Here is a 27,870-nt window from a genome sequence, read left to right as displayed (position 1 = left end):
GCAGACGGCTTCCAGAGCGGGTCCAGAGACACAGGGCTGGAGAACTGCCTCCAAGAAGCAAGTCGAGCTGAAACACGGCTCTGTGCGCTCAGAGGGGCTTCATAAACCTGTCAGAGGCCTTGAGAGCAATCTAGACAGCCAAGCAAACAAGGCAGGCATCAACTCCAGGAAAAACAAACAGAAACGAAATCCAAATGTGACCCTTGGTTCAGCAGTGAGCAATGCTAATTTGGTCATAATAATGCAACTAATTATTAATTTAGTAAATTGTGAGGTTAGATAGTAGGGAAGGGGGCAGTAAAAATATCAAATCTCCATCTACCATTAAAGGAAGACAGTAGATTATGCCAAAAGATATTAAATCAAGAACAAACTTAGTGAGTAGGTTTCTTAGATGTAAAAAGATAAAATAAAATAGCTAAAAATTTGAAAGCGGAGGATAAGATTCAGGGATGAGGGAGGAAGAAACAAAAGACCACCGCTTTTTTCTCATACACTTTAGGAACTGTTTGTTTTTTTAAACTGTGTGATTTTATAGCTTACTACACAGTTACATTAATCAAGACAATGAGAAACTAGCATAGAGACTGACAGATGGAACAGAATTGAGAGCTCAGAAATAAGTCCTCACATTTACAGTCAATCAACTTTCAAAAAGAGTATTGAGAAAATTCAATGGGAAAAGAATAGTCTTTTCAACAAATGGTGCTAAGACAAATGAACATCCACATGAAAAAGAATAAAGCAGGACTCCCACTTCATACCATATACAAAAATTAACTCCAAATGGATCAAAATCTAGACATAAGAGCTAAATCTAAAACTATTAGAAGGAACCAGGTATAAATCCTCATGACCATGGAGTAGGCAGTGGTTTCTTTGCTGACACCAAAGCACAAGCAACAAAAAAAAAAAAAACAGACACATGGGTTTCATCAAAATTAAAACCATTTGTGTTCCAAAGGACACCATCAAGAGGGTGAAAAGACAATCCCCAGAATGGGAGAAAATATTTGAAATCATGTATCCGGTAAGGGATTTGTATGTGGAACATGCCCCTTTCTCGTGTGTGATCTTAGACAGCTCACTTTCCCTTCTTGGACCTCAGGTTCCTCTTCTGTGAGATAAGAGAGTCGGACTAACTGAAAATAGAAAGTACTACTTGAATAGACTTTATAGTTCATAAACTGTGTTCTTATTTCCTTCATTATTATCTCATTTAATCTTCGTTACAGTTCTGTTACTGCGGTGTTACTGTTATTCCCGCTTTACAAATAAGGAAGTTTTCATTGTCGCGTTGCTTCTATGTAGTGGAGTTCTGCCATCGGCTTTGCTCTGTAAGACTGCTGCCCTCTCCCCTATGCTGACATTCCATGACTCCGTGGTAGACCTAGTTGGAGCACCAGGCCACCTGCACGCTGTCACACTAATTTATTGCACTACATCTGTGCACAGAGAGCTTCTTGCTTTCCTGTGAAGATTTGCTCAGCAAACTGATGTGACTGCCGCCCTGTTTGGCTGCCCTTCCACATGCCCAGGACCTTGCAACTCTCCCTTTAAGAGTAGTCATCAGTTACTGACCTGGGCCAAGAGTCTGAGAAACCAAAACAAGCAAGATTCGACCCAGCAACCTCACTCTTCTCCCTTTTGACTTCAAGAGACTGTATGACGACTCTGTTTGAAGGACATGTGCAAACAGACCTTGACCACTCCTGTTGTTTCTGCTAACACTGTGCTCCTCACTCTCCAGAAGAACAAAGAGGAAAAGAGGAAGGAGAAAGAGGAGGAGGAAGAAGCACAGTTCATTTCCAATAATTTCTTGAACAGAGGAAATTAAACCTCAAGTCACATTTATATTTCTGAGGTGATGCTGGAGCACCAGATTGACCTCTCAGCTTTGACTCGGGTTCCTCACACAGGCCCTGCCCCTGGTACCCACTGAAAGTCACCCCAAAATGAGCCAGTGGTAGGAGGCAATCACAGAAAGCCAGCTCTATAGATGGTGACGCTAAAGCCCAGAGATGTGAAATGACCTGTCTCAGGCCACACAGCTGGTCAGTGGCAGAGCAAGACTAAAACACGAGGATTGGAGCTGGTTACTCTTGATTCAGTCCTCCTCTTATCACCTACAACCGACAGCCATTCCTCTCTTAAGACCCCCACAGCAAGAGTGGAGAGCACCGTGTGCCAGAGCCCCTGTTCTAGAGAAAGTTTGTCTCCCCTAGACGAGATCGAAGGTGTGAAGTCAGCAGCACCGAGCTGTGTGGCACCGTGACCCTGGTGCACGGCGCGTGAAGCTCAGCCTGTCGGGGGTAACAGACATTAAAGACAACAGGGGTGCTCTGCCGCGGCCGGCCAGGGTGCCCAGGGACCCTGCGTGGCGCCATTCCTGCACGTCAGCCTCAGAGGTCAGCTTTACACAAGCATCGCAGAGCTTCCTCCAGAAACAGAGTCATGTTTTCTTAGAAATTTATTTTTTCATTTTGGGCTACATCTTGGAATAATGAATTCTGTAAGTTAGACAATGCAGCAGGAGATAATATTCCCCAGTATTAACTCTCACCTGAGCTCTGTCGTGCTTCTGGAGCCCTTTGTGGAAGTGTTCTGAAACTCCGTGGCCACCAAGACTGGGCCTTTCTTAAAGGTTTTAGCTACTTTAATCATATCCCCTTGGATCTGGGTCCCTTCCTATAAGAATTTTCCTGTGTCTCTCCACATCACTCTCTCTGCCACCCATTCATCATCTCGTGTACCCCCCTGCATTTTCTCTGATTCCTCAGTTACTGCCTTAATTTGTGGTGCTGTGGCTCCCACCCCAGGTTTTGTCCTTTGGAAATAAAATGTCTTCTGGTTTGTTTTCAGCACTCTGTCTGAGAATACTCAATATTTTTCTGGCCTATTGAGCACAATAGCTCATTTGTTCCACTGTCTTCTTTGCTGTATCTAATTGGTAGTTCAGAGCCTATTATCCTGTAAATACGTTTATAGTCCCTGCACCTCCTGCCTTTCATAAGGGGAAACGCACATCTTCAACCTTTCCACAGTGGAGGCCATCCGACATTTCATGCTACTTTTATAAAAAAACTTCTTGTGGCTCATTCTTGCTGGGTTGGTAACTTCATTCTTAAAAGAACTTAGTGTCACCTATGAACGTAGGAAGTTTAACATGCATTCTTTTCTTCATATCATTTGTAAAGCCACTAAGAAAGACTAATTTCATTTTCTATTTTTATGGGATTCTATTTTTTAGACTCTTCTATACATAGACTACGTTTATAACCTATTTCTGATCTGTAATCAAAAATGTGTCCTGCCCTACTTTGTAGTGTTTGGTGTTGACTCTTATCAACAGAGTTTTGAAAGTCTGAGTAAATTATATCCATTGGTTTCTCCCTAAGTTTGTGTTTTACATTGCTCCAACAACGTTTACTGGCAAGTCGAGGGTGAGTTCTGTTTGTAAAGATTCTTCCTGTTTTTTTAAATGTGTAAACAATTTCTTTAAACATTTTAAATGTGTAAAGGATGTAACAAGCCCATCCTTTATCATAAATCCTACTCCACATGGGTGTGAGAATCAGTAGTGTACCCCATCAGTGCCCCGACACCTCCACACCCATCCCACCCCACACCCACTTCTGTACAGGAGGCCCAGTGCCCATGCACTCAGGCTACACTTGTAGTTACAGCTTACATATTTTGACAAATGATTTTCTAATTTTATCATTGAGCTCCTTCAAAACTTGAGACAAATATCATCCTGACTAAAGGACGATATAAATACACCGGGTTTTGCAAATCAGGTAATGCCAGCTGCCTAAGAACATATCCATGAATCAGGTATCCACTGTCCGAGTGATAAGGATTCACTGAGGTTCAGGGTGAACGTGTTCTGATGATTTGGGACTTGTACTGAACCCACCAAACTCCCGCAGAGAAGTGCAATAATCAGAGCCAGGTATTCCAGAGCAAAGTCTGATGCCCCTATCTGATATCCAGAGGCCCCGCAGCCTGCACCTGTGGGTCTTTCCATTCCTGCCTCTGCCTCCATCGCCGCTGTTATTCCCTAGCCAGACCATGAGCATCCCTGCCTCTTTGTACTCGAACATAGAGTGTATACTAACCTGCAGCGTCATTTTATACTATGTATATCTTGTTTGCCCAAATAGATGGGAAGCTACTTAAGAGTGGGTGCCATGTTCCTCATCTCTTTGAAACCCTATCACTCAACAGCTGTTCCAGTAAGGTAGCCAAACATCAAAATATTTACAGTACCTAGCGTATTTGCCCACACTCTCTCTTTTGCTATAAAAGAGCGTCTAGCTTACCGTGTCTGAATTACATCACAACTTATTCCTTAACCAGTGTGAACAATGCCTCATTATAATCCTCTTATTAGGAAATCCACTATTGGAAGAGATTTTGGGGCAGTTGCTTTTCACTTCTTCCTATGAAATCTTGGAGTTAATAGATTGTTTTTTCTGTCCTACTTGCATTTCTAAGAGTCTGAGAGGTTTAGGGAAGGTAGAAACCCACAGGGGAAGTAGTGAGAGTGTCAGTAACTCAGCATAAGAGGGACAGGCTCCTTCTCTCTGTCCAGCGATGAGGAAAACAGGAGCCTCTCATCCCTGGGGGCAAACTCACCACAGTGGCTGTAGGTTTAGCCACAGAAAACCACTCAGCCTATAAAAACCAGGCAAAAACATCCCAAATTGGCAATTTGGCACCAGTACAACATTGAAGATGCTTGTCAACTCAGCTGGGAAAATTCAGGGAGGATATGTTGAGAAACAGAGGACAAAATCCTTATAGTCTGTTGGAAATGTGCCAAAGACAATCAGATAACGTGAAACAAGGTTTGTCCTCACCCCACTGGTTTCGGAGGCACACTGTGCTTGCTGTCGCCTCCATGAAATGAGTCACCTCTCGCAGAACCTGTCGTGGTTCAAGTTTAATCAGCCTGACAGAATCCTAGGAGGGAGCCTCACTCTGTCCTCCCACAAAAGATGGGACATTGAGGCATCGAAGCATAGAGAGAGAGCTATGGGTTACACAGGTGAGGATAAAACCGGAGAATGGCACCCAGGAGGGGAGGGAAGGAGATCCCAGGGGAGAGGGAAGTGAAGCTTAGTGAGCAGCCCATGGTGACCTGGTTCCAGGGAGAGGTGGTCACCAAAGCCTGAGCCTCCTGGATCCATGACAAGGCTCAGGGATCACCTGCTGCTACTCCTCACTGCCAGGCTCCTCGTCACTGTCCTCCCCCAGAGGAAATTCCCTTGTGAGCTTCTGGGTGGCATGCATCCGGGTCTCCATGGGGCAGTGCTGGCTCAGAATTGCCTGTAGCAAGAGAGGAAGAGAAATCGCTGCATGTCCTTTACCAGTCTCCCCATTCCCTTCCCCAACCAGCTCATCCAAGTCAGCGTTGCTCAGGAAAGACTCGAGAAACAAGCATAGGGCCCTCCTTCTGCTTCATGTATGTGCACAGGTCTCCCAGGCACCTAGGTGTAGTAACCCTGGTCAAGACAATCATCTGACATGCTCTTAATTGGCTCCTAACCATGGGAGTGCAGGCTACAGCTAAAGTCGGCACAATCCTCCATCAGAGCTGTTTGCTTCTTTTGTTCCTTTGACTAGCTTCCACATCCATCCCTAATCCACCCCGACCCTCAGGGTGCTCATGCTACAAGAAGAGTAAAGCATCCTATTAACTAAAATCATATGTTGTGGTTCTCTCCCCTGGGATTTTTGTACTTTAAGAGATGACCTGGTAAGGATTATGGCAGATGCAAATGAATAAATGAATGAATGTGCCCTGTGGAATTCTGCCCATTTGGGGAGATAATTTCGTAATTCACACTTTGTTAGGAAGTACAGCAAGTACAGGATGCCTTTGATGGTCCCTGTCCCCAACTCTTTACAAACTTCCAAATTTCCTTCTTTACTTAGGAGCCTTCCTAACTTCCCAGTGTAAGAAGGAAAGTGGTTACAGAGAGAAGAGAAATTAAGAAAGGGCACAATGGAAAGACAAAGATGAAAAGTGGGTCAGAGAACATGGCAAAGCAGAGAGACTGTTAAAGAGGGAGGAAATAAGAGCACAGGGTGAAAAGGAATGAGAGAGACAAGGAAAGGAATAGAAGATTCTTTTCAGTAGTCAGAGCGCCTTACAAGCTTCTCCTCCTTGGCTGGGGGGCTCCTCAGGTAATAGCAGAGAGGAGCATAGACGATATTGATGACCCCAATGATGACCATGAGCCAGGGGAAGCCGATGGCACGCACAATGGCACCCCCAGTGGATGGGCCTGTGAGAAATAAATCAAATTCACAAGTGTTTATTGAGCCTCATCACATGGAAGATGCCATGCAAGGGGGCAACAACCGAGAGGATATGCCAGGGTCAAATATCTCCAGAACGCTAGGATCAGCCTCCTGGTTCCACTTTTAGCTGGAAAGCAGTAGATAAGAGAGAGGGAGACATCAGGTCCTGGGTGCTCCCCTCTCCCCCGATCAACATACCTATAGCAAAGCCCATGCAAAAAGCCACGTCAGCAATGGCATAGACACTCCCATACACCGAGGTGTGGCGCAGATCCACCAGGTGTCCCATGATGGGCATCATAGAGGAATCCACCATGCCTGTGGCCAGAGCAAACAGGACATTGTCTATCAGCAATACCCACAGTCCCCTCCGTGTCTGTGGCATCCTCCTTCCTCCTCCTCCATTTAGTCTACTCATTTTGACTGCTGTCCTCCCTTTCAGCACCAACACCCATTCCAGGTGGGAATTATGAGCCCATCTCTCTACACCCCTACCAGCCACCCTCCTGCTCCTTCTGCCTTTCCATACACCTCCTTTGATCTGACCCAAAGCCAACATTCAGGGCCTTCTTCTTTCCTTTAAGGGCACTCCTTACCTATGGCAAAGCCAAGCCCTGCATTGGGGCCAATGAGGCCAAAAATACTATGAGCCAGTGGAACCTGCAGCGGGAAGGAGGAAGAGTTCGTCAGGAGTCCAGCTGGGTCATGTGGAGGCCACACAAAACAAAGGGTTTTCACATGAAATGCCTTTATTAACCATGTGCTATGTGCCACATATATTATCTATTTGGATTCCCTCACCTCCTTATCTCCATCTTAAAGATGTGAAAACTAAATTGGTGCCATTTGGTTAAATGTCCTGTCCAAAGTTACAGAGCTAATAAGTGGAAGATCAAGTCTTAGCCTCAGATTTGACTCCAGGAGACCATAACAATGATCCTTTTCTGTTACATGGACTCTTTCACCCCTTCCTCTACCCGCCTTCACCCAGACACACTTTTCTGTCCTCATTCTTTACTGAACAGAGTTTCCTCTCTTTTCCATTAGCAACATCATCCAAAGGCATTAGTTAAACCCTAACTTGGTAGCCATCGGAGCAAGAAGACAGAGAGAAAACACCAATAACCAATTACCCATGAGCTAGGGGGGTGGATGGCGTGGTTGGGGCCCTGCATCAGCAAGCTTGTGGAACTCATTCTCTTGTCCTCCCAAACCCTCACTAAAGCCTTCCGTGCCTCTTTTGCTGATTCCTTACCTCCCTCCCTCGGCATCTGTCCCCCAAACCTGCTACCCCAGCACGTATACCCCTCAGAGTTTTAACAAACCATTTAGATGTTAGTGGCTGATAATGATTTTAAGCATGACTCCTCAAGGGGCATTTACATTTTATCAGTAGTATTGGTTAAAATTCACTGTGGGCTCACCAGGTGCCAGACACTGCTGTGGTTTATGCGGATTATCTTAACAACCCTGTGAGATGCTATCAGAATCCTGTCTAGACAGATGAGATTCTGAGCATAGAGCAATGATGGACATAAGTAGCTCAACATCACACAAGCAGCAAGTGGCAAAGCTGGGACTGAACCCAGGGCTTGTGCCCCTGGTCAGGTCCTCCAGCCTTTCCTGAGCTGTCTACTCAGTGCTTTACAGCCCCATTTGCACCTCCCTCAAGCCTAGGAGGCAAGTGTGCATATGATCTGCATTGTGGAGAGGAGGCTTAGAGAGTTTGAAGGGGGCTCTTGAATGTGGAAAAGCCCTACTTTCTTTCTTCTTCCACCAAACATTCTGGTACTGGAGACTGAGGCACAGATGATGTTCCCCTGGTGGCTTATGGGGTCCTGTCAGGGTGGGTGGGATAAACAAAGTCATAAAATGCACCATTTTGCTGACTCCAGAAATAGATACCAATATGTATGGCTTCGAGTGCCCATACACAGAACCTCAGACCCCTGTCTCCAGCCGCCTCATTGTCCTCTCCCTCTCCCAGTGCTGAATTTCTACCTACACAGAAAAGGTCTTTCTGACAGTCCTTGCCAAGTCAACCTTCTGCTCATTTTAAAGGAAAGTGGTCTTTAAATGTCTGGGTATATCTCCCTCAACTAGACTGTATTATACTTACACAAAGCAAGCTGGCACCTACCACGACCATGCCAATCAGGGAGCACAGCCACCTGGAAGAAAAGAGCCATCACCAAACAGTGCTAAGGGGAGAGATTCCTTCCATCTGTCACCCTCACCGCCCCACGGGCCAGTCCTACCACCCCTAACTCCAGAAAGCCCTTAGGACATGAGAAGATGAACGCATCTCTACATGACTAGTTTGTACCCAGGTGAACCCTTTCCCCGTCCTTTCCTTGCCCTCATCTCTTCTCTGGCTCCATACCTCTTTCCAACATAGAAGCAGAAAAGGTGCAATGTGATCTCTTCTTTCTTCCCTTAGAAGAGGAATCAGCTGACTCTGATGGCACTTGCTCCTTGAGAGTAACCTTCAAACTTAACTCATGCTGTTTTCCAATTCAGACTACCTCTCACTTATTCATATTTTATTTGGTCTTCAAGGTCCATCTCAAAACCCACAAAAAATACCAAACTTCTTTCCTCTCTGATTTTCTGCAGCAGTGGTTTTAAAACTTATTTTAAAAATCTTTATGCTGAACTCCAAAGATAAAATTAGAGCTGTTCTCACTGTCATGGAGGAACAGAATTCAGACTCATACCTCTTAGCTGCCAACCTCTTCCACTCGGTGGCCTCTGAGGCCCCTCTGTAGAACTCCCTAGGGCTCCATGGCACACAGTTTGACAACCACTGCCCCAAAGTACTGCTGTTTTCATACCTGTTCTCTGTGGGGTTATTTTATCTCTTCAACTGGACAATAAACATCTGGAAACTAAAGCTTGTCCCTCATTCCCTGCCTCTTCTATTGCAACCAGCTTGGGATCATTCTTTCTCCAGTCTTCCCTCACACCTACCCATCCCAATCCTCCCAGTGGGTGTGCTTTACCCACGTGTATTTGTCCTATACGTCGATCTCAGAGAAGCTGTTCGTCATCCCAGGTGTAGGGAGGATCTCAAAAACCTCCCCATCTTACATTCCTATTGCTCTTCCCAGATCCCCAGGCTACATACCGACCCATCTTGTTGGCCAACACACCAAAGAGGTTGGTGCCAATGAGGTAGGACACACTGGCAGGCAGGAAGGCCAGACCTGTAGAAAGACACAGGCCCTCACTTTAGGACATGCCAGTTTACTCTAAAACACCTTGTTTCCTACAAGACGGTGAAGACCCCTGTTACCTTCAAGGATTGCAAACCGCTTTGTGTTGGAGGTTGGAGATCCTTGTGTGAACCCAGAGCAGACGATATTGGGCCCACAGCTCTGCTTTCCTCAGGAGCAGGGCTTCATTTAGCTTCAACACGCTCAATTTGCTTCCAGCTCCCCACTTAGACTTCCAGATGGATGGCCTAATGAGCCATTCTCATGTATGAAATACCGTTGATCGTCAGCATAAGAGCATGAGCTTTAGAGAAAGACACATGTACTTCCTGGGAAGTAAAATTCCTGCCTTGCTCTCACCTGCCCTTCTACTGCTCTGGTATGACCTTGGATAAGCTACTAAACCTTTCTGAGCTTTGGTCTCCATATCTGGGAAGAACAAAACTATGATTACATCATAGCAGCTTACACTGAGGAACAAATGACATAACATATATGAAAGTACTTTGTAAACTGAAGCCCTGGTCACATTGCTTTCTGTGACAAGAGAGTCAAGTGCTCTGGAGCATGGGCTGTGGAGCCACACGGTCTGGATTCAAACCAAGGCTTGACCACTTGTTAGCTCTGTGGCCGTGGGAAACTTGTTTACCCTCTCTGAGTTTCATACCTCCATTCATTCATCAGTACTTTTAATGAGCTTTTACTATGTGCCAGGTAGTCGAGGGGCTAGGAATAGAGGGGTGAATAACACAGACAAAAATCCTAGCTCTCAGGAAGCTTACATTCCAGGGCAAAGGGACAAACAATAAACAGTAAACAAATAAATGAAAAAGATAATTTTTAAAATGATGAGTCCTGTGAAGAAAATTTAATGTGGTAATATGGCAGAATGACCAGGAATAAGGGTTAACTTAGATTTTGGGGCGAGGGAAGGCTTCTTGGAGGAGGTAACATTTAAGCTGATGCCTGAATAACCAAAAGAGAGCTTTTGAGTAGGAAAAAAAAAAAATACCACCTAATGCAAATACAAAGACCTTAAAGAAGGAAGCACTTGGTCCCTTCCAGGAAGGGGGGGGAAAGAAGGTCTGTGTGACTGAAGCACAAGGAGCAAAGTGGAGAGTGATGGAAATGTATGTCTCGAATTTGGAATTTGGAATTTATTGCAAGCATAATCAGAAGCTTTGGAGGGGAGTGACCTATTCTGATTTATATTTTTTAAAGTCCCCTGTGTGTGGCTAGACGAGTGGGTGTACAGGAAAGTGTGGAACCCAGAAGGAAAGTGATAGTGACTCAGCTTGGAAGTCACTATGGAAAGAAGTGAATAAAACAGGAGGCATTTTGCAGGTGGAGGGAAAAAGGAAAAAATCAAGGCTAACTCCCAGGTTTTTATTTTAATCAACTTGGTGGCTGGAGAGGGAAGAAGAGCTTGGGGGCATCATGAAAGCTTTGAAACGCCTATTAGATGTCCAACTGGAAATGTCAGGCAGTCGGGCACTCAAGTCTACAGTTCTGAGGAAAGATCCTACACATAGATATAAATGCTCAGCTCATTGGCTCATGGTTCTTCAAGCCATGGCAATGGCTGGAATCAGCTACAAAAGGTCACATAGACAAGAAGAGAAATCCAAGGTCTGAGACTTCAAGGACTCCTACCTTTAAAAGTTATCGAAGAAGGAGGAGATAGCAAAGGTGAAAAGGAGTGGCCAGTGAAGTAGGTGAGAGGGGACAGAATCCAGAAAGCAAAAAAAAGGAGGGGTTTGGGCTTTGAGGGGCACTGGAATGTTTCAACCATAAAGACAAGGCAGCGAATGTGGTACAGGTGCAGGGAAGTGAGTATATTTAGTGATGGGAACATGTGAGCTCCCTTCTCATTGCTTCTATTTTCTCAGTTACTAGGAGTGGAGAAGGATGAAGGTGAAGAGATGAGGGAGTATGTGGTCTGAACAGAGAAGTGCAAAATAGCCATTTCGGAAAGTGGGAGGGAGATTGTTGGACAGCGTGAAAACCTGCTTTAGATCTGTGGCCGTAAGTATAAGGTAAGACCAACAGCCTGGTTGTATGCTTTCTTACAGTCCCATTCCACTGCTCAGATGCAGGCAAGGTGCATCTGAACCAGATGGGCTTAGCTAGAATTAAAGTTTTTCCAGGTGGCAAGCCCAGAAAGAGAGCGGGCAAAGGAGTTACCAATGCTTTCAATGGAGTGATATTAATGACGGACTTGGATCCATCATGGTAGAATCCAAACTAAGTAAAGAAAGAAGTGAGGACATGAGTCATGATGGAAATATGACAAGAACTGAGGTCAATGGATTGGTGATCTTATTGTGGCCAGAATCCACTGAAGTGGGGCTGTTAGAATACCTAAGCAGGGAATACGCAAGGCGATAAGTGGACTGCTTGGAATTGAGATTTCAGAGGTGATACAATTGTAATACAATGGTGATGTCAAGGTCAAGATTATATGAAGGTTGGATTGGTTAAGGTGGAGAGGAGAAAAAGATCATTGCAAAAGAGTAGATTAAGGAATAGGTCAAGATGTTAGTAGGGTTATCAACCTGGATATTGAAGTAATGGTGACAGGAGTAGATATGAAAAGAACGTGAGCCAGGTATTGACAGCTTTAACGAATGTGGAGGGGTGCCTAAGGGGTCAGTAGATAATAGCAATGAAGAGAGATGGGGTGGTAGAATCTAATGACTTGATCTTCAAAGGATTTGAGGTCTTTGAAGGAGAGAGAAGAAAATGATTCAGAAGCAGCAAAGGACAGCAAAGTCTGGAGAATCATGGGCTTCCATCAAGAGGGCTGCAGGAAAACAGTGTTCTAGGAAACATTCAGGTCTCAGGGAAAGAAGATGAAAGAAGCGTTCAGAGAAGAGGTTGAGGGCATAGGGACTCTTGCCAATGACAGAGAATTCCACAAGGCTCAGGATTTTGGAAGGCAATGGGAAACTGGATCAGATTAAGAAATCTCTGAAATATGGGGATAATAATTCCTACCAGAGAGGCTGGTTATGAGGCTTAAATGAGTTAATACATATCAACAATTTTGCACAGTGCCTAGCACAGAATAAATGCCCTCTGAGCATCAGCCTTAATTACTGTCATCATAATCAATGAGTAACAGGGTCAGGACTTAAACCCAGGTCTTCTCCCTCCAACTCCAGGGGTTTCCACTGCCCACACCACCAGTGTGGCCGCACAGAGGCTCTGGCACAAAGGACCGCACAGAATCAGCTGTGTGAGTTTCTTTGGGTCTCACCATCCTATGCCTGTCAGTACCTAAAGGAAACAGTGCTGCCTAATAGACGTTGTCCTGACGATTACAATTAAACCAAAGGTCAGCAGTGCACCAGTTACTGGCTGACGGCTTGTTTGCTTTTAATCTTCTCTTCTGTGGGGTGGAAGTGAAGCATACCTTAGTATATTTGTCTAGTCTATCTGTACAGGGTGGCAATCTGTTTCAAACTGTACTCATTCGTTTATGTTTAATTGCTTTAAAAAGTTTAGAAGTATAGCTACTCAAGGGTTTACTTGGGCAATGGAAATGGGTATCTCTAGGAAGCCCACTAGCCTCCTGATACTTCTCCTTGACATCTTTTTAAATGGTGTGGAATCTCCTGAATGAGATTTTTCTCAATCAATGCAGCTTGTTCTTTAGGACCTGAGTGTAGCTTGCATTTCAGTGGCATTTTGTGCAAAGCGGGTGTTACAGATTACACATCTGCAGACATATATACTTTTCATATGTCTTCAAGGGTGGGGGATTACACTTAGCTATGACTGTCAAAATGATTTCAAGAAAAAACAATTACGAAAATAGTAGTAATTTTTATTTACTGAGTATATCCTGTATTCCACGCACTATGCTAATCCCTTTAGAATACAAAGATCTGTTGAATCCTGAAAATGACCCTAAATAGCAACTCCATTTTTACAAATGAAAAAAGTGGAGTTTGAAGGAGTAAATAACTTATTTAAGGCACAGCCAATAAGTGGCCAACTCAGGATGCAAACCCAGCTGGGCCTCTTTGGAAAGCCTGAGCTCTTTCCTCTGCCCAGTGAGAGCGGCGGGCCCAGATGGGCCACCTAGAGAGCGCTCAGTCACAGACACAAGTCACTCTCAGAAGCATTGTCTCCCTCCCTCCTCGCAGCAAGCTGGAGAGGTGTCCTGCAGTTAGAGCAGTATTTTTCAAAGTGTGGTTGCTGACGCCATAGCAGCATCACTGAAACTTACTAGGAGGGCAAACTTGTTTCTACTAAATTGCTGGGTGGGGCCCAGCAGTCTGAGTTTTAACAAGCTCTCCGGGTGCTCTGAGAACCCTTGAACTTAGACTTACAGACACAGATAACACCGAGGACAGATGTAAAGGATGGTGGGAGACAAGCCTTCTCAGGGCTCTGACTCACTCTCTGAGGAGTTTCCACTGCAGCCTCCCCTGCATGAGCGACTGTGTGGAACCAGCTCAGCGAGTTTCCTTGGCTCTCACTCTCCTATGCCTCTCCGTACCTAGGGGAGACAGTGCTGCCTAAGAGACACCGTCCTGACGATTACAGTGAAACCCAGTCACACAAACAATGTTCTAGTTACTGGCTGATGGCTGGTTTGCTTTTAATCTTCCCCTCTGTAGGTAAGGAAGGGCGGGGGAGGGGCCCTTCTGAGCTGAGTGGTCCACCCACACCGAGAGCCTGAGCCGCTGAGCCTGGGGGCAGGGCATGCTTATCTGCACCCAACTGAACCAACTAACTCGATTAATTGTCCTGGTCAGAGGCAGCAGCAGCCCAGAAAATTCAATTTGGGTCTAGGAGTGCAGCTGGGAGCCTTGCTTAGAATTGTCCCCTAAAAAATTAAATTGAGTGCTTTTCATTATCAGCCTCCCCTCTGGCCCCATAGCTTCTGCTCTCTGCAGTGACTGAATGATTTGCACGTAGCCTTCTCTGTCCCCTCTCCTCAGGCTTCCTGGAAAAGGCCAGAGCCTCCTCTCTAAGCTTGGCTGAGGCACCAGGACATGGAGCCAAGGAGGCTGGAGGCCTCCCTGCCGGGCCTGGAGTCTTCCCTGGGGTACGGAGCCCAGCAGCCTCTGCAGGGGAGGACTACAGAGCAACATCCTCCATAAGCTCCTGTTTAGAGGTGAGAAGGTGGCAAAAGAGTAATCTGCGGGGAGGGGAGCTGAAGAGAGAAAAGTGTGGATGGTAATGGTGGAGCACGTTAATATTCTACGGATGCAAAACATTTCCACATAGCATGTCATTTATTCCTCAAGTTCCACAATACCCTTTCAACTAGATATTATTCTGATGCCCATTTTAGAGATGAGAAAAGTGATTCTCAGAAAGTTCGCTCGATTTGCACAAGTATGCATCGCCAATCAGTGGAGCTGAAATGTAAACTGAGTCCTTTGACTAGAAGTCATTAATCATTAATCATTAATCACAGGTTATGATGTCACTCCATAGGCTCTGTGAACCCCACTTACCCTGCCCTGCTGGGGCTGCTTCTTGGAGGGACTACCCACCCAATCAGGCTTGATTCACAGGTGTGCACAAGACAGGTAATTTTACAAAGGAAGCATTGTCCCTCTGGCACCCTGAAGACCGGGACCTGATGATGCTTCTAAATTACCTGAGAAAGGGCCCATGGCACATACCTCTGCTGAAGCCTGAACAGGGGACCCAGGTCACTTACCTAGCTGCCACTCAGGGGAGCACATGGTCTGCATCATCCAGATGGGCAGTGTGGGCTCCAGCATGGCCACTCCCATGTTGGCAAAGCAGAGGGAGCCTGGGGAGACAGCTCTGTGAGCCACTGTGGCTGCCCAGACTCGCCCACCCAAAGGGAGGCATTGCCAGCCTACCTGCAGCCACCAGGATATAAGGGTCTTTGAGAAGCGTGAGGAGCGGAGTCCCCTTGGCATTCTGAGAACATGGACAACAAAAAAAACCTTTCATTTGTACTGTGTATACATCTCTCATTTTTTCACAGAATCTGAGAATGTGCAGACAGGACCCCAGAGACCATCCATGCCAGCTCCTTTACTGTAGAGACCAGATTCCCAAGTTGAAAGAAAATGACTTGCTCCACGTCACAGATGAGCTGGTGGCGGCATACCTTCTGCATGTAAGGCAGGAACTGCAGCAGTCACAAAGAGTGGGACAACATATTCCAGATGTGATTCCTGCTTTCAAATGACCATCAACCGGATCAGAATGGATTGTTAGCAAGGCCAGCATTGGATAAGTGTCTGGACTCCCGGTCTTGGGCCTCTCCACTAGATCTCACTGATACTAATGTTCACTTTGGGAGAACCACAAGCAGAGAGCTGAATCCCAGAGGTGAGCGTAGAGGTGATAACTCAGAATGCTCCTCAAGCTTTCTGAATTCTTCATTTTGAGCCATATTGGGCTGGTGTAACAGAAGGAGCTTGAACATGCAGATTAAAAGGTCAGCCTAAATGTCAAATTCTAATTTTCCCTTCCCTTCAGAAAATCTTCATTCCAGTCAAACTCAGTCACTGCAGCTTCCTTCCATGCATCCCAGCAGTCCCTCAGCCATCGCTGTTACTTTTGCCTAAACTCCCTTCCTTCTCCTTTCCACAAGTCCAGACCCCACCCATTCCTACCCTAAGTCAGAGCTTAAATGGCTCCTTCTCTTCCACAATGTTCCCTGACTCAGTAGCTGGAACTTCTCCCTCTTTCAAAATTTCTAAGCACTGTGTCCTAATCTGTGGTGTTTACTACCTTCTATTTTGTAATAACTTTAACAGTTTTGATATGATCACCCTCTTGCATACACAGAGGGGTGGATTAAAATATTCAGAGATACTAAAACTAAAAAGATCATGCCCTCTCCCCATATATAATTCAAAATAAAGAAACAAATCTAAATCATAAAGTATGCATAAAGAAGTCCAACAAACCCTTTGACTCAACAATTCCACTTCTAGGAATTTATTCTGAAGATTACCTCGAACATTATGAAATGCATGTACACAAGGTTATTAATCACAGCACTATTTGTAACTGCAAAGTACTGGAAACTACCTAAATGCCCAAACATTGGAGGTTGAATAAAATATGGTACAAACATAATAGTGTAGCATACATCCAGAAAAACAATAATTTTTTGAATGTGTAAAACATTACCATCAAGACTAAATTATTCAAAAAGTTATTAAAAGAAAATCAGTTCTCTACTTCTGATACTAAATTTGTGGGCTTTTCACACAAAGCAATCCTCCAGTTCTCTGTGGACCCCAACTGGGTGTCCCTACAATTTAACTCAATTCCGCCACTACCTGGAGTTAGCACAGATCCCACAGGTGAAGGGCTCAGTCCCACAAGACTGCCCCTGCTTCAGATGCCAACCTCCAGTAGTGACTTCCCAGGTTGTCTACACTTCTGTCGGAACTAGCTACAAAATCAAGGTCTTTAGATCAAACTTTCTCATGTTTTCTGCACTTTCTTTCTTTCCTCATGGTTTGATACAGATTTCCCAGAGCCACCTTTGGCTTGGAGTCAGACAAATACCAACTCTGATATGTAATTCTGATGGAATGACAGTGTATAAGGATGCTTTTGGAGGAGAGGTTGTCTGGATATTCTCTAAGGTCTTCTCTAGCTCTGAGATGTCATAAGTATGAATACTTAGGTCCCACTGTTATCACCTCCTGGTTCTGAGTTGTTATGTGTGTATATATATATATTCCGTAAGGTCTCTGATTTTTCATAAGGCTCTTTCTCCACCTTTGTCCAACACGAAGCCAGAGTCCCTTGCCGTCCCCTACACTACCCTAAATATGACCCTACCTGGGAATCCAAGTATAACCCTCACTTTCCCTGACTCCACCCCTTCACCTTTCTGTTTATGGTTTGACAGAGATGATGTGGGGACGCCTAGGTCACTGCACTTTGCCACTCTGTATACCTCCTGGCAGTGGAGCTTGGCGTCTACTTACCTCAGGAGAGACTTTGGAAGGCTGCAGGATGCAAAGCTGGAGCGCTAAGAAAGAAAGGGAGAGAGAGTTCAGTTTGTTCACTGGTGAGTTGGAGGCTCCAATAGGAGCCACATTGCCATCACCCTCTCACGTACACATCTAACTCCCCGAGTTCCTTCCTTCTTTCCTGGGATGGAGGAGTCCTTGCGCCGTCCATACATGTCAAGACTGACACCACAGCATAATACATTCCCAACCTGACTGGGCCATCACCTGCCTGGTGACCTTCTTTGGCAACTTACCTCCATCCAACAGTGCCAGGAAGGCCAGAATGAGGAAGGGTGCAGACTTCCCAACAAACACATACATCACACTTCCGAAGGGAGCTCCCACTGGAAAGGCAAAGCCAGCACAGATTTCAGAGGTGAGAGCTAATTCCTAGCCAGTGAGACTCACCCACTTGCACCCAATGGGTATTTACTGCAGGCCTGCTAGGGCTGAGCTCCAAGTTCTGGGTTCTGGGGATTCAGAGATGAAGAAGCTCTGGTTCCAAGGGGCTCACTTTCTAGGGGAGGAACTGTTTGGTGGGGCAGGCTACCCAAATAATTGGAACATGGTCGAAAGTAAAGTTTAACTATAAAGGTTCCATCTACAAAGTTCTGTGTGAGCATGACGGAGTGAGTTCAGGCGGCCACAAGCGCTTTGTCAAGTGGATAGTGCTGGTGGAGAAGAAGCACGTGGGAAGAACACAGACGTGTTGGAAAAGAGAGTGTGGTTGGAGAAGAAATAGACAGTCAGTGTTACTAGAATGTGAGCAGCTGGGAGAGGAGAAGTGGAGGCAGGGAAGGTTGAGGCCAAACAGTCAAGAGCCCTGTGTATTCACACAAAGCATCTACTCGGCCCTGTGGGCCAGGGAGAAACATCAGTGCTGCTTAGTAGGGGAGAAACACCACCAGCTCTGGGCATAGGAAGCTTCTTATGGCAGCCCCTTGGAGGGAGGAGGGAGTGCGTAAGAGATCAGGCAGGAGGCTGGTGCCGTATTCCAGCTGAGACGCCATGAGGGACTGACTTGAGGAAGTGGCTGTAGAGGATGGAAGGGGCTCATTCATTTGGGAGTGAGCAATGATGAACGAGGCCAGGACGCACCACAGTTTCAGCTTGGGTGTTTGGGCAGGTGAATACTCACAAAGAGCAGGGTTTTGGTTTTCCCTCCTCCCCATGGTGGTAGAGGGTGGGGTGTGGGACAGGGAAGAGATTTTCGGTGTTTTTCCCCAGTGAGCTTGTAAGCTCCTAGAGGGCAGGAACCGTGTCTGAGGCTTCTTGCCTATACCCTCTCTGTGCAACACTGTGCTGGGCCTGTAATCAGCGCACAGTAAGAGTCTGTGACTGTCAGACTGGTCAATCAAACCCTATAAGGACGAACCTCAAAGAAAGTATAAGCCTGTGTCTTGGAGCTTGGGATTCAAGCCCACAGAATCGGAACCTGCATCCTGGCTCTGGCATTTCCTGACTGTGTGACCCTGGACGGGTATTTAACAATCTTTCTCATCCTCATCTCTGTAATGGGGACAGTCATCCCTCCTTCACAGTGTGGAGTGAGGATTAAAGGAGATTATGTTTGTAACACAGCACAAAATCTGACAAAGAAGCTGCTCTTCTGTTGAAAGCACCGGCCACGTGTGGAAGCAGAGGTGAGGCAGTGGCTGCTGACGGGGGAGATTTACTCCCTTGAATAGACTAGGTTTCTGGACCATTCCCAAGCCATTAGAGGCTATTTAGCTTCTTAAGGGAAAACAGATTTCACCTTTCTTGCACAAAATTTCAGGACACAAACGTAATTGGACAGAGAACGAAGAAAAATACTGTCTTCCAGAACCTCAGGAACACCTGCCTCCTGGAGCTTCTTTGGAGAATCTGCAGTAACCCACCCTTCCGAACCCAGATCCGAGGCAGGTGCCACTCACCCAGCACTCCCAAAGCCAGGCCCCCCAAGGCAATTCCCATGGCACGCCCTCTCTCATAGTCATCAGTGTAGACACTTGCCAGCATCCCAAGACCTGAAAGGAGAGTAACGGGTGGAATTGGCACACGGGGCCTCTCTGTCTGCCTCTCACGGAGTCCTTGGTCTCTGCACTGTTATATCTTCAGGGATCATTTTAGCCAGAGTTTCAGTTTGAGGGGTTATACAAAACTTAAGCCATAGTGTTTTACAAACACTGCCCCACTGATCCATTAAACCTCCATGTGGCCCATTCCTTCTCTTCAGAACGTTGTTGGGAGTGCTAGAGTTCAGGGAAGGGGGATGCAGAATGCCACTGTCCAATGGTACTGCAGTCCATATCATTTTACCATCTCCTAGCACATTTCCCTGAATGAGTGAATATGGAGTAGGCAAGGCAAGGAAAACCTATGAACACAGAGAACTGTTTATTTAATGGGGTGCCCAAGGGGGAGTATGAAAGCACGGTTACCTGGAAGAGAGCATGGGCTGGACTCTCGTGTCTGTTCACTTGTGTATAAAATGTCTACTTCATAGGGTTACATTCAATATTGTATTTGATAAAATTTTATAAACTGTGATAGTGTTACTGCTAGTATTAACATTACTGTTCTATAAAATGTTAAGAAGGGGACAGAAAGAAGACCACAGAGGGGCATTAAATAAAAGCCTGGCCTATCTCATAGTTTTACTTCTGGCTTGCTCTGACCTGAGCCAGCTGCATCCAGATGTTGTCAGAGGAAGTTACGTCAGGCTTAAGGATTTACAGGCACAGCCAGCAACTCTATAATTACCTTGTTTTTGAACCATAATTTCTGCCCACTGGGATATTTTCCTTAAGGTCCTCACATAAATCTTATAGGGTCTGAAGGGAGTAAGAGATGGTAAATGATGTGTGTGTGTGTGCACATGTGTGTGTGTACACGTGTGCATGTGTGTGTAAGATGTCAGCGTTACCTGCCACAGATGAAAATGAAGATCCAACGCCTTGAAGGGTCCGGGCCACAAAGAGCAGGGTGTAGGTACCAGAAAAGGCAAACACTGGGCAAAGAGAAGAGCAAGATGCTTATTAGCAAGTCGCCCTTGTTCGCTGGCACCAGAAAATGGGCCCGAGCTGCGACAGACATGAGCAGTAAGGCATGATCACTGCTCCGTCTCTGGAGCTGTCTTTCTAATCTCCCAACCCTTAATTGGGATTGCATTTTAACTGGCATGAAGACTGAAAAGCCACAGAAGCAGAAACTGATTCAACACTCAGCGGTTGGAAGGCTGGATTGCCAGTTTCCAGCCCCAAAGGCCATCACCATCTCCACTGGAATCAGAGTTGACAACAAGTCTAATGCACAGGCCTGGATGCTGGCACTCACACTCTATTTCTGGATCTTCCGCATGGAATGCCCAGATTTGGCCTTTACCACTGTTGGGCCCCAGGGGGTTATCTGAAGTGTAGGGACAAAAGAAGCTTTGTGTACTTGAAGGACCATAGGCATTGGAGAGAAAAGGATATCCTGCGATCCAATTGGAGCTTTCCCCTTACCTTATGTTGGAAGAGCTTTTAGCTAAATCAAATCAGTAAATATTTAGTAATACTGAACATGCCCCTGTGCTAGACTGTAGCAAATGTGAAAGAAAGAGAACACGGTTCATGCCTTTGAAGAGGTTCAGTTACTAGAGACTAACATGCAAGAAACTGAGAAGCAAACAGGAATGTGTTATCAAAAAACTAAATTATACGGTGTGGCTGGCAAGGTTGTAAGTCCAGACGTGTCTCACCTCCAGTTCCAGGACAATGCCCCCCAAAGACACAAGATTCCTCCCATAGTGTGTGAGTCAGCAGAGTTTGAGTGCCTCTGCCCATTCATTACGGATGTCTTTGTTGGTGCATGTCTCGTGATCCTCTGCCATTACCTCCCGACCTGATCACACTGTGTCCAAACACGCACAGGTTTGGTCTCCCCTCGCCGGGCCTCCGATACCCTCTCCCAGGCTTTCTGAGTTCCAGTCTGTTCAAGGTCAGCTATTCCTATGGCCTTCGAAAACAGTGACCAACTCATCCCAGTTTGCCCAGGACTGCCCCAGTTTTAAAACCAAAAGTCTGGGAGGCGGGCGTCTCAATCCCAGGCACAGTAGGACTGTTGGTCACCCTATTCAGGAAGATCAAAGCGATTTCTTTTTCACTTTGTACCCCTCACACAGACCACCATTTAGCTCCCAGTTACATTAAGCATGGTTCCCAGCTGGCGACCCTTAGGGCAGCAATGGGCATCAGCAACCTCTTCTTAGTATTTAAAAACCCTAAATGAATGTGACCTAGGATACCCTAAACACCAAACATTTGCTAGAAGTAAGCCACCTCAGTATAGCAACCTGGTTATGGCATGGAAACAATAATTATTATTTAATACATGCAGTTTGGTCAATAAGAAAACCTTTCAAAACATGAGTTTTGGGTGGAGAATCAGGCAGGGACCTCATGCTAAACAGCCAGGGGTCCTGTGGCAGTTACCCTATCTCACAGACATATTGTTTTTCATTTACTGTTCTTGTTCCATCTCCATTCTGTCAGGTACATTTATCTGATGCTGGATAGACTATTTGTCTTTCTCTTTCCTGTTTCTTCGGCAGATTTATTTTCCTAAGCTATAACCTTTAATGTCCTGGCTTGAAGGCAGTAGACCTTTTGGAATTTTCCAGTTGCTATTGTCCAATTTAGATGCTTTGTTAGTTCCTCTTTACCTTTGCACATCAAAATAATATGACCTCTTCCAAAGATGGGAGGTTTATACTAAACTCACTCAAGGATTACTGATAGACACACACACACATATGCACACACAAACACACACTACGGCATATACACTAAAACAGCCTTCCCAATTTTCCCCAGCTGGAGGAAGTGAAGGAGCTGTTCTTCTAGAGCAGAATATACAAATCCCAGCTAGACTGAGCTGCCACTGCTACTCTGGCCCCCACACCACAAACTGCAAAGCATTTAAATCAGTGCCATAGGCCACTTAGTTGCCTTATTAGCTAACTTGAGCCTGCTCTCTTCTCTGTAGTACGTGCAATAAAATCAAAGGCAATCAGTGAAGGAAAGAAAAAAGGAAGCAAATTACTTACTAACTGTGGAGAGAAACATGATAACAAAGCCAGCAAACATGGGAATGTGATATCCAATCCTAAAAGGAAATTTTAAAAAAGATACAGTTCCAATAGGCATCCATACACCTGGACTATATTTTTTTATGCAATTGGGAACACAAAAGCGGTTATTTCAGCACATGGTAAAACAAATCTCTGTATGCAGGTGTACAGATGGGATATGACTTGTGAATGCATATAAGCAAATAAACAGGCAAATTTACCCATAGACAAAGGCCAAAATCCTCTTTTCCAGAAAGGATAGCCTAGTCAGAGGGCAGGTTCCCTTAAGACATCGGGATCATCCCAAGCACAATGCTAAGAAGCCCTGCTCTGGACTGCAGAGGCCTGTCCCATTCCCGCCCCGCCACGGAGCCACGATCCTGGGCGCTGAGCTGACGTCCACAGCACACTTCTGCTCACTGGCTCTCTTCTTGGTACTCAGCAGTCATTATATCACTAAGAAAATTGGACGCCCATGGCATTTCATCAATATCATGTTATCCCTTGGGATAACTAGCTTTTCAAGCAACTGACTGTGCGGGGGCACAGACAAGTGAATTTTCCTTCTCACCAGCCTTTTTTTTTTAAGATTGGCCCTGAGCTAACATCTGTTACCAATCCTCTCTTCTTCTTCTCCTCCTCCTCCTCCTCTTTCTTCTTCTTCTCCCCAGAGCCCCCCCAGTACATAGCTGTATATTCTAGTTGTAAGTGCCTCTGGTTGTGCTACATGGGCTGTATATCCTAGTTGTGAGTGCCTCTGGTTTTGCTATGTGGGACACCAGCTCAGCATGGCCTGGTGAGCAGTGCCGTATTCGCACCCAGGATCCAAACCTGTGAAATCCTGGGCTACTGAAGTGGGGCACACGAACTTAACCACCCGGCCACAGCGCCGGCCCCCTAACCAGCCTTTATAACACCTCAGCCCATTCTTTTATTCCTGAGCCCCTGAGCACAATATGGAGTGCTGCACCCACTGAGATACCTGTTGGTGAGAGGTCCCACGAATGGGTTGACCAGAAGTTGCATCAGAGCCTTCGAAGCAAACAGAACTCCGACCCATATGTTCTCTTCCTCCAAGAACTCTGTGCCTTGCAGGCAGTTGTTTTTATGTGCTGGGATGGCTCCAGTGCCAGGAGGAGGGATAGTGCCAAAAGTGCCATTTGTCCATGCTGTGCCACTGGGTGCACTTTCTTCAATAGCCATGGTGTTGTTTTCAAAGAAGGAGAAGATGGTGGCAAAGGCAGAAGAAACGAGGGCACGTGAGGAAGTGGTGGTGGAGTCTAGGTGCAGAGAAGTGTTGACTTCTTTGAACTCAGTGGCATATAGGAAGGTGGGCACGATGGGCACTGAAAGTCAAGAGGGACAAGTGATCAGGGCTAAGTAAGGTCTTTTTAGCAGGAGTCAGTTCAGGATCATTACTGCGAGGTTTAGATTCAGGCTCGAGGAAGGTGTCTAAGTGACATGATTTGAAGCCTATGCAAAGACTGCGCCTGCCCAAGTTATCCCATTAGCTGCAGTACCTAAATTCTGACCATCATACAGTTGGTCCTCATTATTCGTGGATTCCATATTGGCTAATTTGCCTACTGGCTAAAATTTATTTGTAATCACAAAATCAACACTCGCAGAGCTGTCACGATTTTTCCTGGACATCTGTGCAGAGAGTGGGAAAAAGTTTGAATCGCCAGATGTTCCCTTTCCCAGCTGAGGTTGAACAACGTTCTGCCTTCTTGTTTGAAGTCTCACACAGAGATGGCAGAGCATGGAGATGGTGGAAGCAGGGCAGTGCGGTGCAAGAAGCTCCAGCTCTGGGGCCAGTCGGACAGAGATTGAGTCCCAGCTCTGGCACCTGTTAGTGAGGTGGCCTCGGTCAAGTCACTTAACACTGAATGTCATTTTCTCTTTTGTAAAGAAAATAGAAACTACTAGGGTGCATTGTTTTTAGGATTTAAGATTATAATCTGTATGGGGGCTGTGTGTGTGTGTGTGTGTGTGTATAGTTCCCCTGGGAGCAAGGATTCAGTACTGGCTAAATTCAGTGTTTGCAGCAACTTTATAGAGCATAACTACGACGAGCAGTGAGAATCGACTGTATTGGATTAACAGTTTGTCTCAGGAAGATTCTTCTTTTAAAGCAAATATTTTACCCAGAAGGGGCAACATGTTCACAGCCACTTATATACTGACATACTGAATATAAAGATTAATAGACTACCAACTAAACAAAGGCAGGACTCGGAGGGAATGAGCCACAAGAAAGGGAAGTTTTCATCAGGAGTTGGGTATTTTGATAGTGCAGAAGCTGGAAGAGCCACAGTGAGAAGATGTTCCCTCTCCCAGAGGCCACTGGGGGTCGTCAGCCCCTTGGGAAGGTGGAATGAGGAGGAAGAAAAGCAATGCCAGCTCTGGCTCCAGGTCAGCCTCTTTTTTGGTCAGATGCTCTCTGAACCTCCTTCTCTTGAACCTCTGGGGTCTTTCAGCAATGGCTGGTGAGCTGCAGACACCATTTCCTACTCTTCCCTCCGATCCCCAGCAACCTCTGTGTGTTTTCAGCATGAAAAGAAAACTTCTCCAGTCCATTCATGCTGAAATCCAGCAGGATGTGTGCTGCCCACTGGAGCCCAGAGCAAACTAACTCCCAGTGAAAAGAGCCCCAAACATACCCACCACAGTAAGCAGCATGTTGTCCAGGAGCAGAGCAACAAACACCACCGCCAGCACTAGCTTCCGGGACTCTCTCCCCGCCTTCAGCAACTGCTGAGGAGCATCCAAAGCTGCCCTGAGCATGGTGAGGGCTGGGCTGGGGGTGTCTTCTCCTCCGGGATCTCAGGAAAGGTCCTGCTACAGCTACAGGTCTTCTGCAGCCTTTACAGAAGAGGGGAGAAAGTCTGCCCAGACAGATGAAACTCACTATTGAAATGAAAAGTGCAAAGAGTTGCGAGTTGTAGGATGGTATTTGAACATTTTCCATGCCTGTGTCTCTGTTCACTTCTTATACATCTCAATAACTCTACCTGATTCCCAGAATGCCTTCCAAGAAAGCATTGCTTACCAACTTTTTCTTTTTTTTTCAAAGGTATGCTTTTTGGTGAGGATGATTGGCCCTGAGCTAACATCTGTTGCCAATCTTCCTCTTTTTTTTTCTCCCCAAAGCCCCAGAACATAGTTGTATATTCTAGTTGTAACTCATTCCAGGTCCTCTATGTGGGACACCACCACAGCAGGCTTGATGAGTGGCATGTGGGGCCATGCCCAGGATCCAAACCGGCAAACCCCAGGCAGCCAAAGCAGAGCACGCGAACTTAACCACTCGGCCACTGGCCCAGCCCCACTTACCAACATTTATATCTAGAATTCTACCTGGCGAATTCTCAAGGTCATCTAGCAATATGTTTCTCAGACATCAGACATTTACCTATCACCTTGATGGTTTATCTCATATATAAGGACTACTTGTACTATTATTTATTTATTTAAACTTTTCCTCTAAATCCACTCTCTCTCTCTCTCTTTTTTTTGGTAAGTAAGACTAGCCCTGAGCTAACATCTGTTGCCAATCCTCCTCTTTTTGCTTGAGGAAGATTGTTGCTGAGCTAACATCTGTGACAATCTTCCTGTATTTTGTATGTGGGTCACCACCACAGCATGGCTTGATGAGCAGTGTGTAGGTCTGTGCCCAGGATCCAAACCTGTGAACTCTAGGCTGCTAAAGCAGAGCACGTGAACCACTATGCCACTGGGCTGGTGCCTAAATCCACTCTTTTTAAAAACTGAAATAGCATTGCTTTAAAAAATAATTTTATGTGCCATGCCAAAAAAAAAAATTATGGTCTATTTCATGTACCACCCGAAAATATCTCATGTGCCACAAGCGTTACTTGTGCTGCCCACTGAGAAACACTGAACCAAACCAAGCCCTTCTTCTCACAGGTGAGAAATCTGAGACGCTGCAGGTTGGGAGATTTGTCTTGGGTCACATAATTTGTGGCAAACTGGAATGAAATCCTAAGCTTTTTAACATTCAGGCTTGTACTCCACCATCTTGCCTTGCTCTGTGGTACTAGAAACACTCCTCTTCTCCCATTTAAGCTGTAAACCCTTTCTCAGAAAGGTGTGATACTCTGTGTGAATAAAATACTAACTTTCGTGATTAGTTCTCTGAAAGTGGACGTGCTGATGGATTTATTGCCACCTGTTTTCTGAGGATGCCGTGTGTGCCCTTTGTCAACAAAGATTTAATTGGAACCTCTTAGCATTTCATGTCATTAGTCAGCATTAAGCCACAGTATTTTGTTAAACTTCAGATAATCACAGTTTCTGGAAGAATTTCATTTTCTTTTATATTGCTTCCATTGTGGTATCAACCATTCCAATCATATAAATTTTAAAATAGATTACTTTCATTTCAAGGAGACTTATGCACCCCTATGTTCATTGCAGCAGTATTCACAATAGCCAAGACAATGGAAGCAACCCAAGTGCCCACTGACTGATGGCTGGATAAAGAAGATGTGGTATATATGCACAATGGAATACTACTCAGCCATAAAAAAGACAAAATCATCCCATTTGCAACAACATGGGTGGACCATGGGGGTATGATGTTTAACAAAATTAACCAGACAGAGAAAAACAAACATTACATGATTTCACTCATATGTGGAAGATAAACAAACACATGGACAAAGAGAACAGGTTAATGCTTACCAGAGGGGAAGGAGAGTGGAGGGTGGGTGAAAGGGGTAAAGGGGCACATATGTATGGTGATTGATAAAAATTATACTATTGGTGGTGAGCACAATGCAGTCTATACAGAAATTGTCAAACAATAACGTACACATTACACAATGTGAAATTACACAATGTTGTAAACCATTATGACCTCAATAAAATAAAATAAAATAAACTGGAGTTGGATTTGGAAGAAATAAACAGAAAAAAATAGATTACTGTCATGAAATGCATCAGGCTCCAAAAATTGTATACTCTTTGATTTGGAACCTATCCTAAGAAAATGACCTGAAATGTAGCCAAAGATTTTTGTTCAAAATTAATAATTGCAGAATTATTTATATTAGCGAAAAAAGTGAAACATTTTAATGGTGGAATATAAGTAGCTGTTAAAAATGATGTTTTCAAATAATTTCAATGACTTAGAAAATATCCTAAATATGTTAAGTAAAAAACAGATATTAAGCTGTGTTTACAGCTTGACCTCAACCATATAAAAGATAAACGTATGTGCAAATAAAAAGCATAAATACATTTT

At 45.3% G+C, this 27,870-nt stretch overlaps 1 protein-coding gene across 1 annotated transcript; it reads right to left on the bottom strand.

Annotated features, from left to right (window-relative positions):
- Positions 1–5,024: 5,024 nt before the first annotated feature.
- Positions 5,025–25,388, bottom strand: SLC18A1 (solute carrier family 18 member A1). Its single transcript, XM_046657418.1, has 15 exons — positions 25,265–25,388; positions 23,584–23,947; positions 22,578–22,636; positions 20,415–20,498; positions 19,423–19,515; positions 17,761–17,850; positions 17,480–17,523; positions 15,380–15,440; positions 15,211–15,306; positions 9,440–9,518; positions 8,432–8,483; positions 6,909–6,972; positions 6,511–6,630; positions 6,163–6,296; positions 5,025–5,334 (listed from the first exon to the last, which is right to left on the bottom strand). The coding sequence occupies exons 1-15, from the start codon at positions 25,386–25,388 to the stop codon at positions 5,221–5,223; spliced, it is 1,578 nt and encodes a 525-aa protein (XP_046513374.1). The 3' UTR covers positions 5,025–5,220.
- Between the last annotated feature and the right edge of the window lie 2,482 nt (positions 25,389–27,870).

The sequence above is a fragment of the Equus quagga genome, chromosome 3, assembly GCF_021613505.1.
Source record: "Equus quagga isolate Etosha38 chromosome 3, UCLA_HA_Equagga_1.0, whole genome shotgun sequence".
NCBI lineage: Eukaryota > Metazoa > Chordata > Mammalia > Perissodactyla > Equidae > Equus > Equus quagga.
Note: the sequence above shows the minus strand (reverse complement) of the source record. Positions and strands in the feature narration are given on the sequence as shown.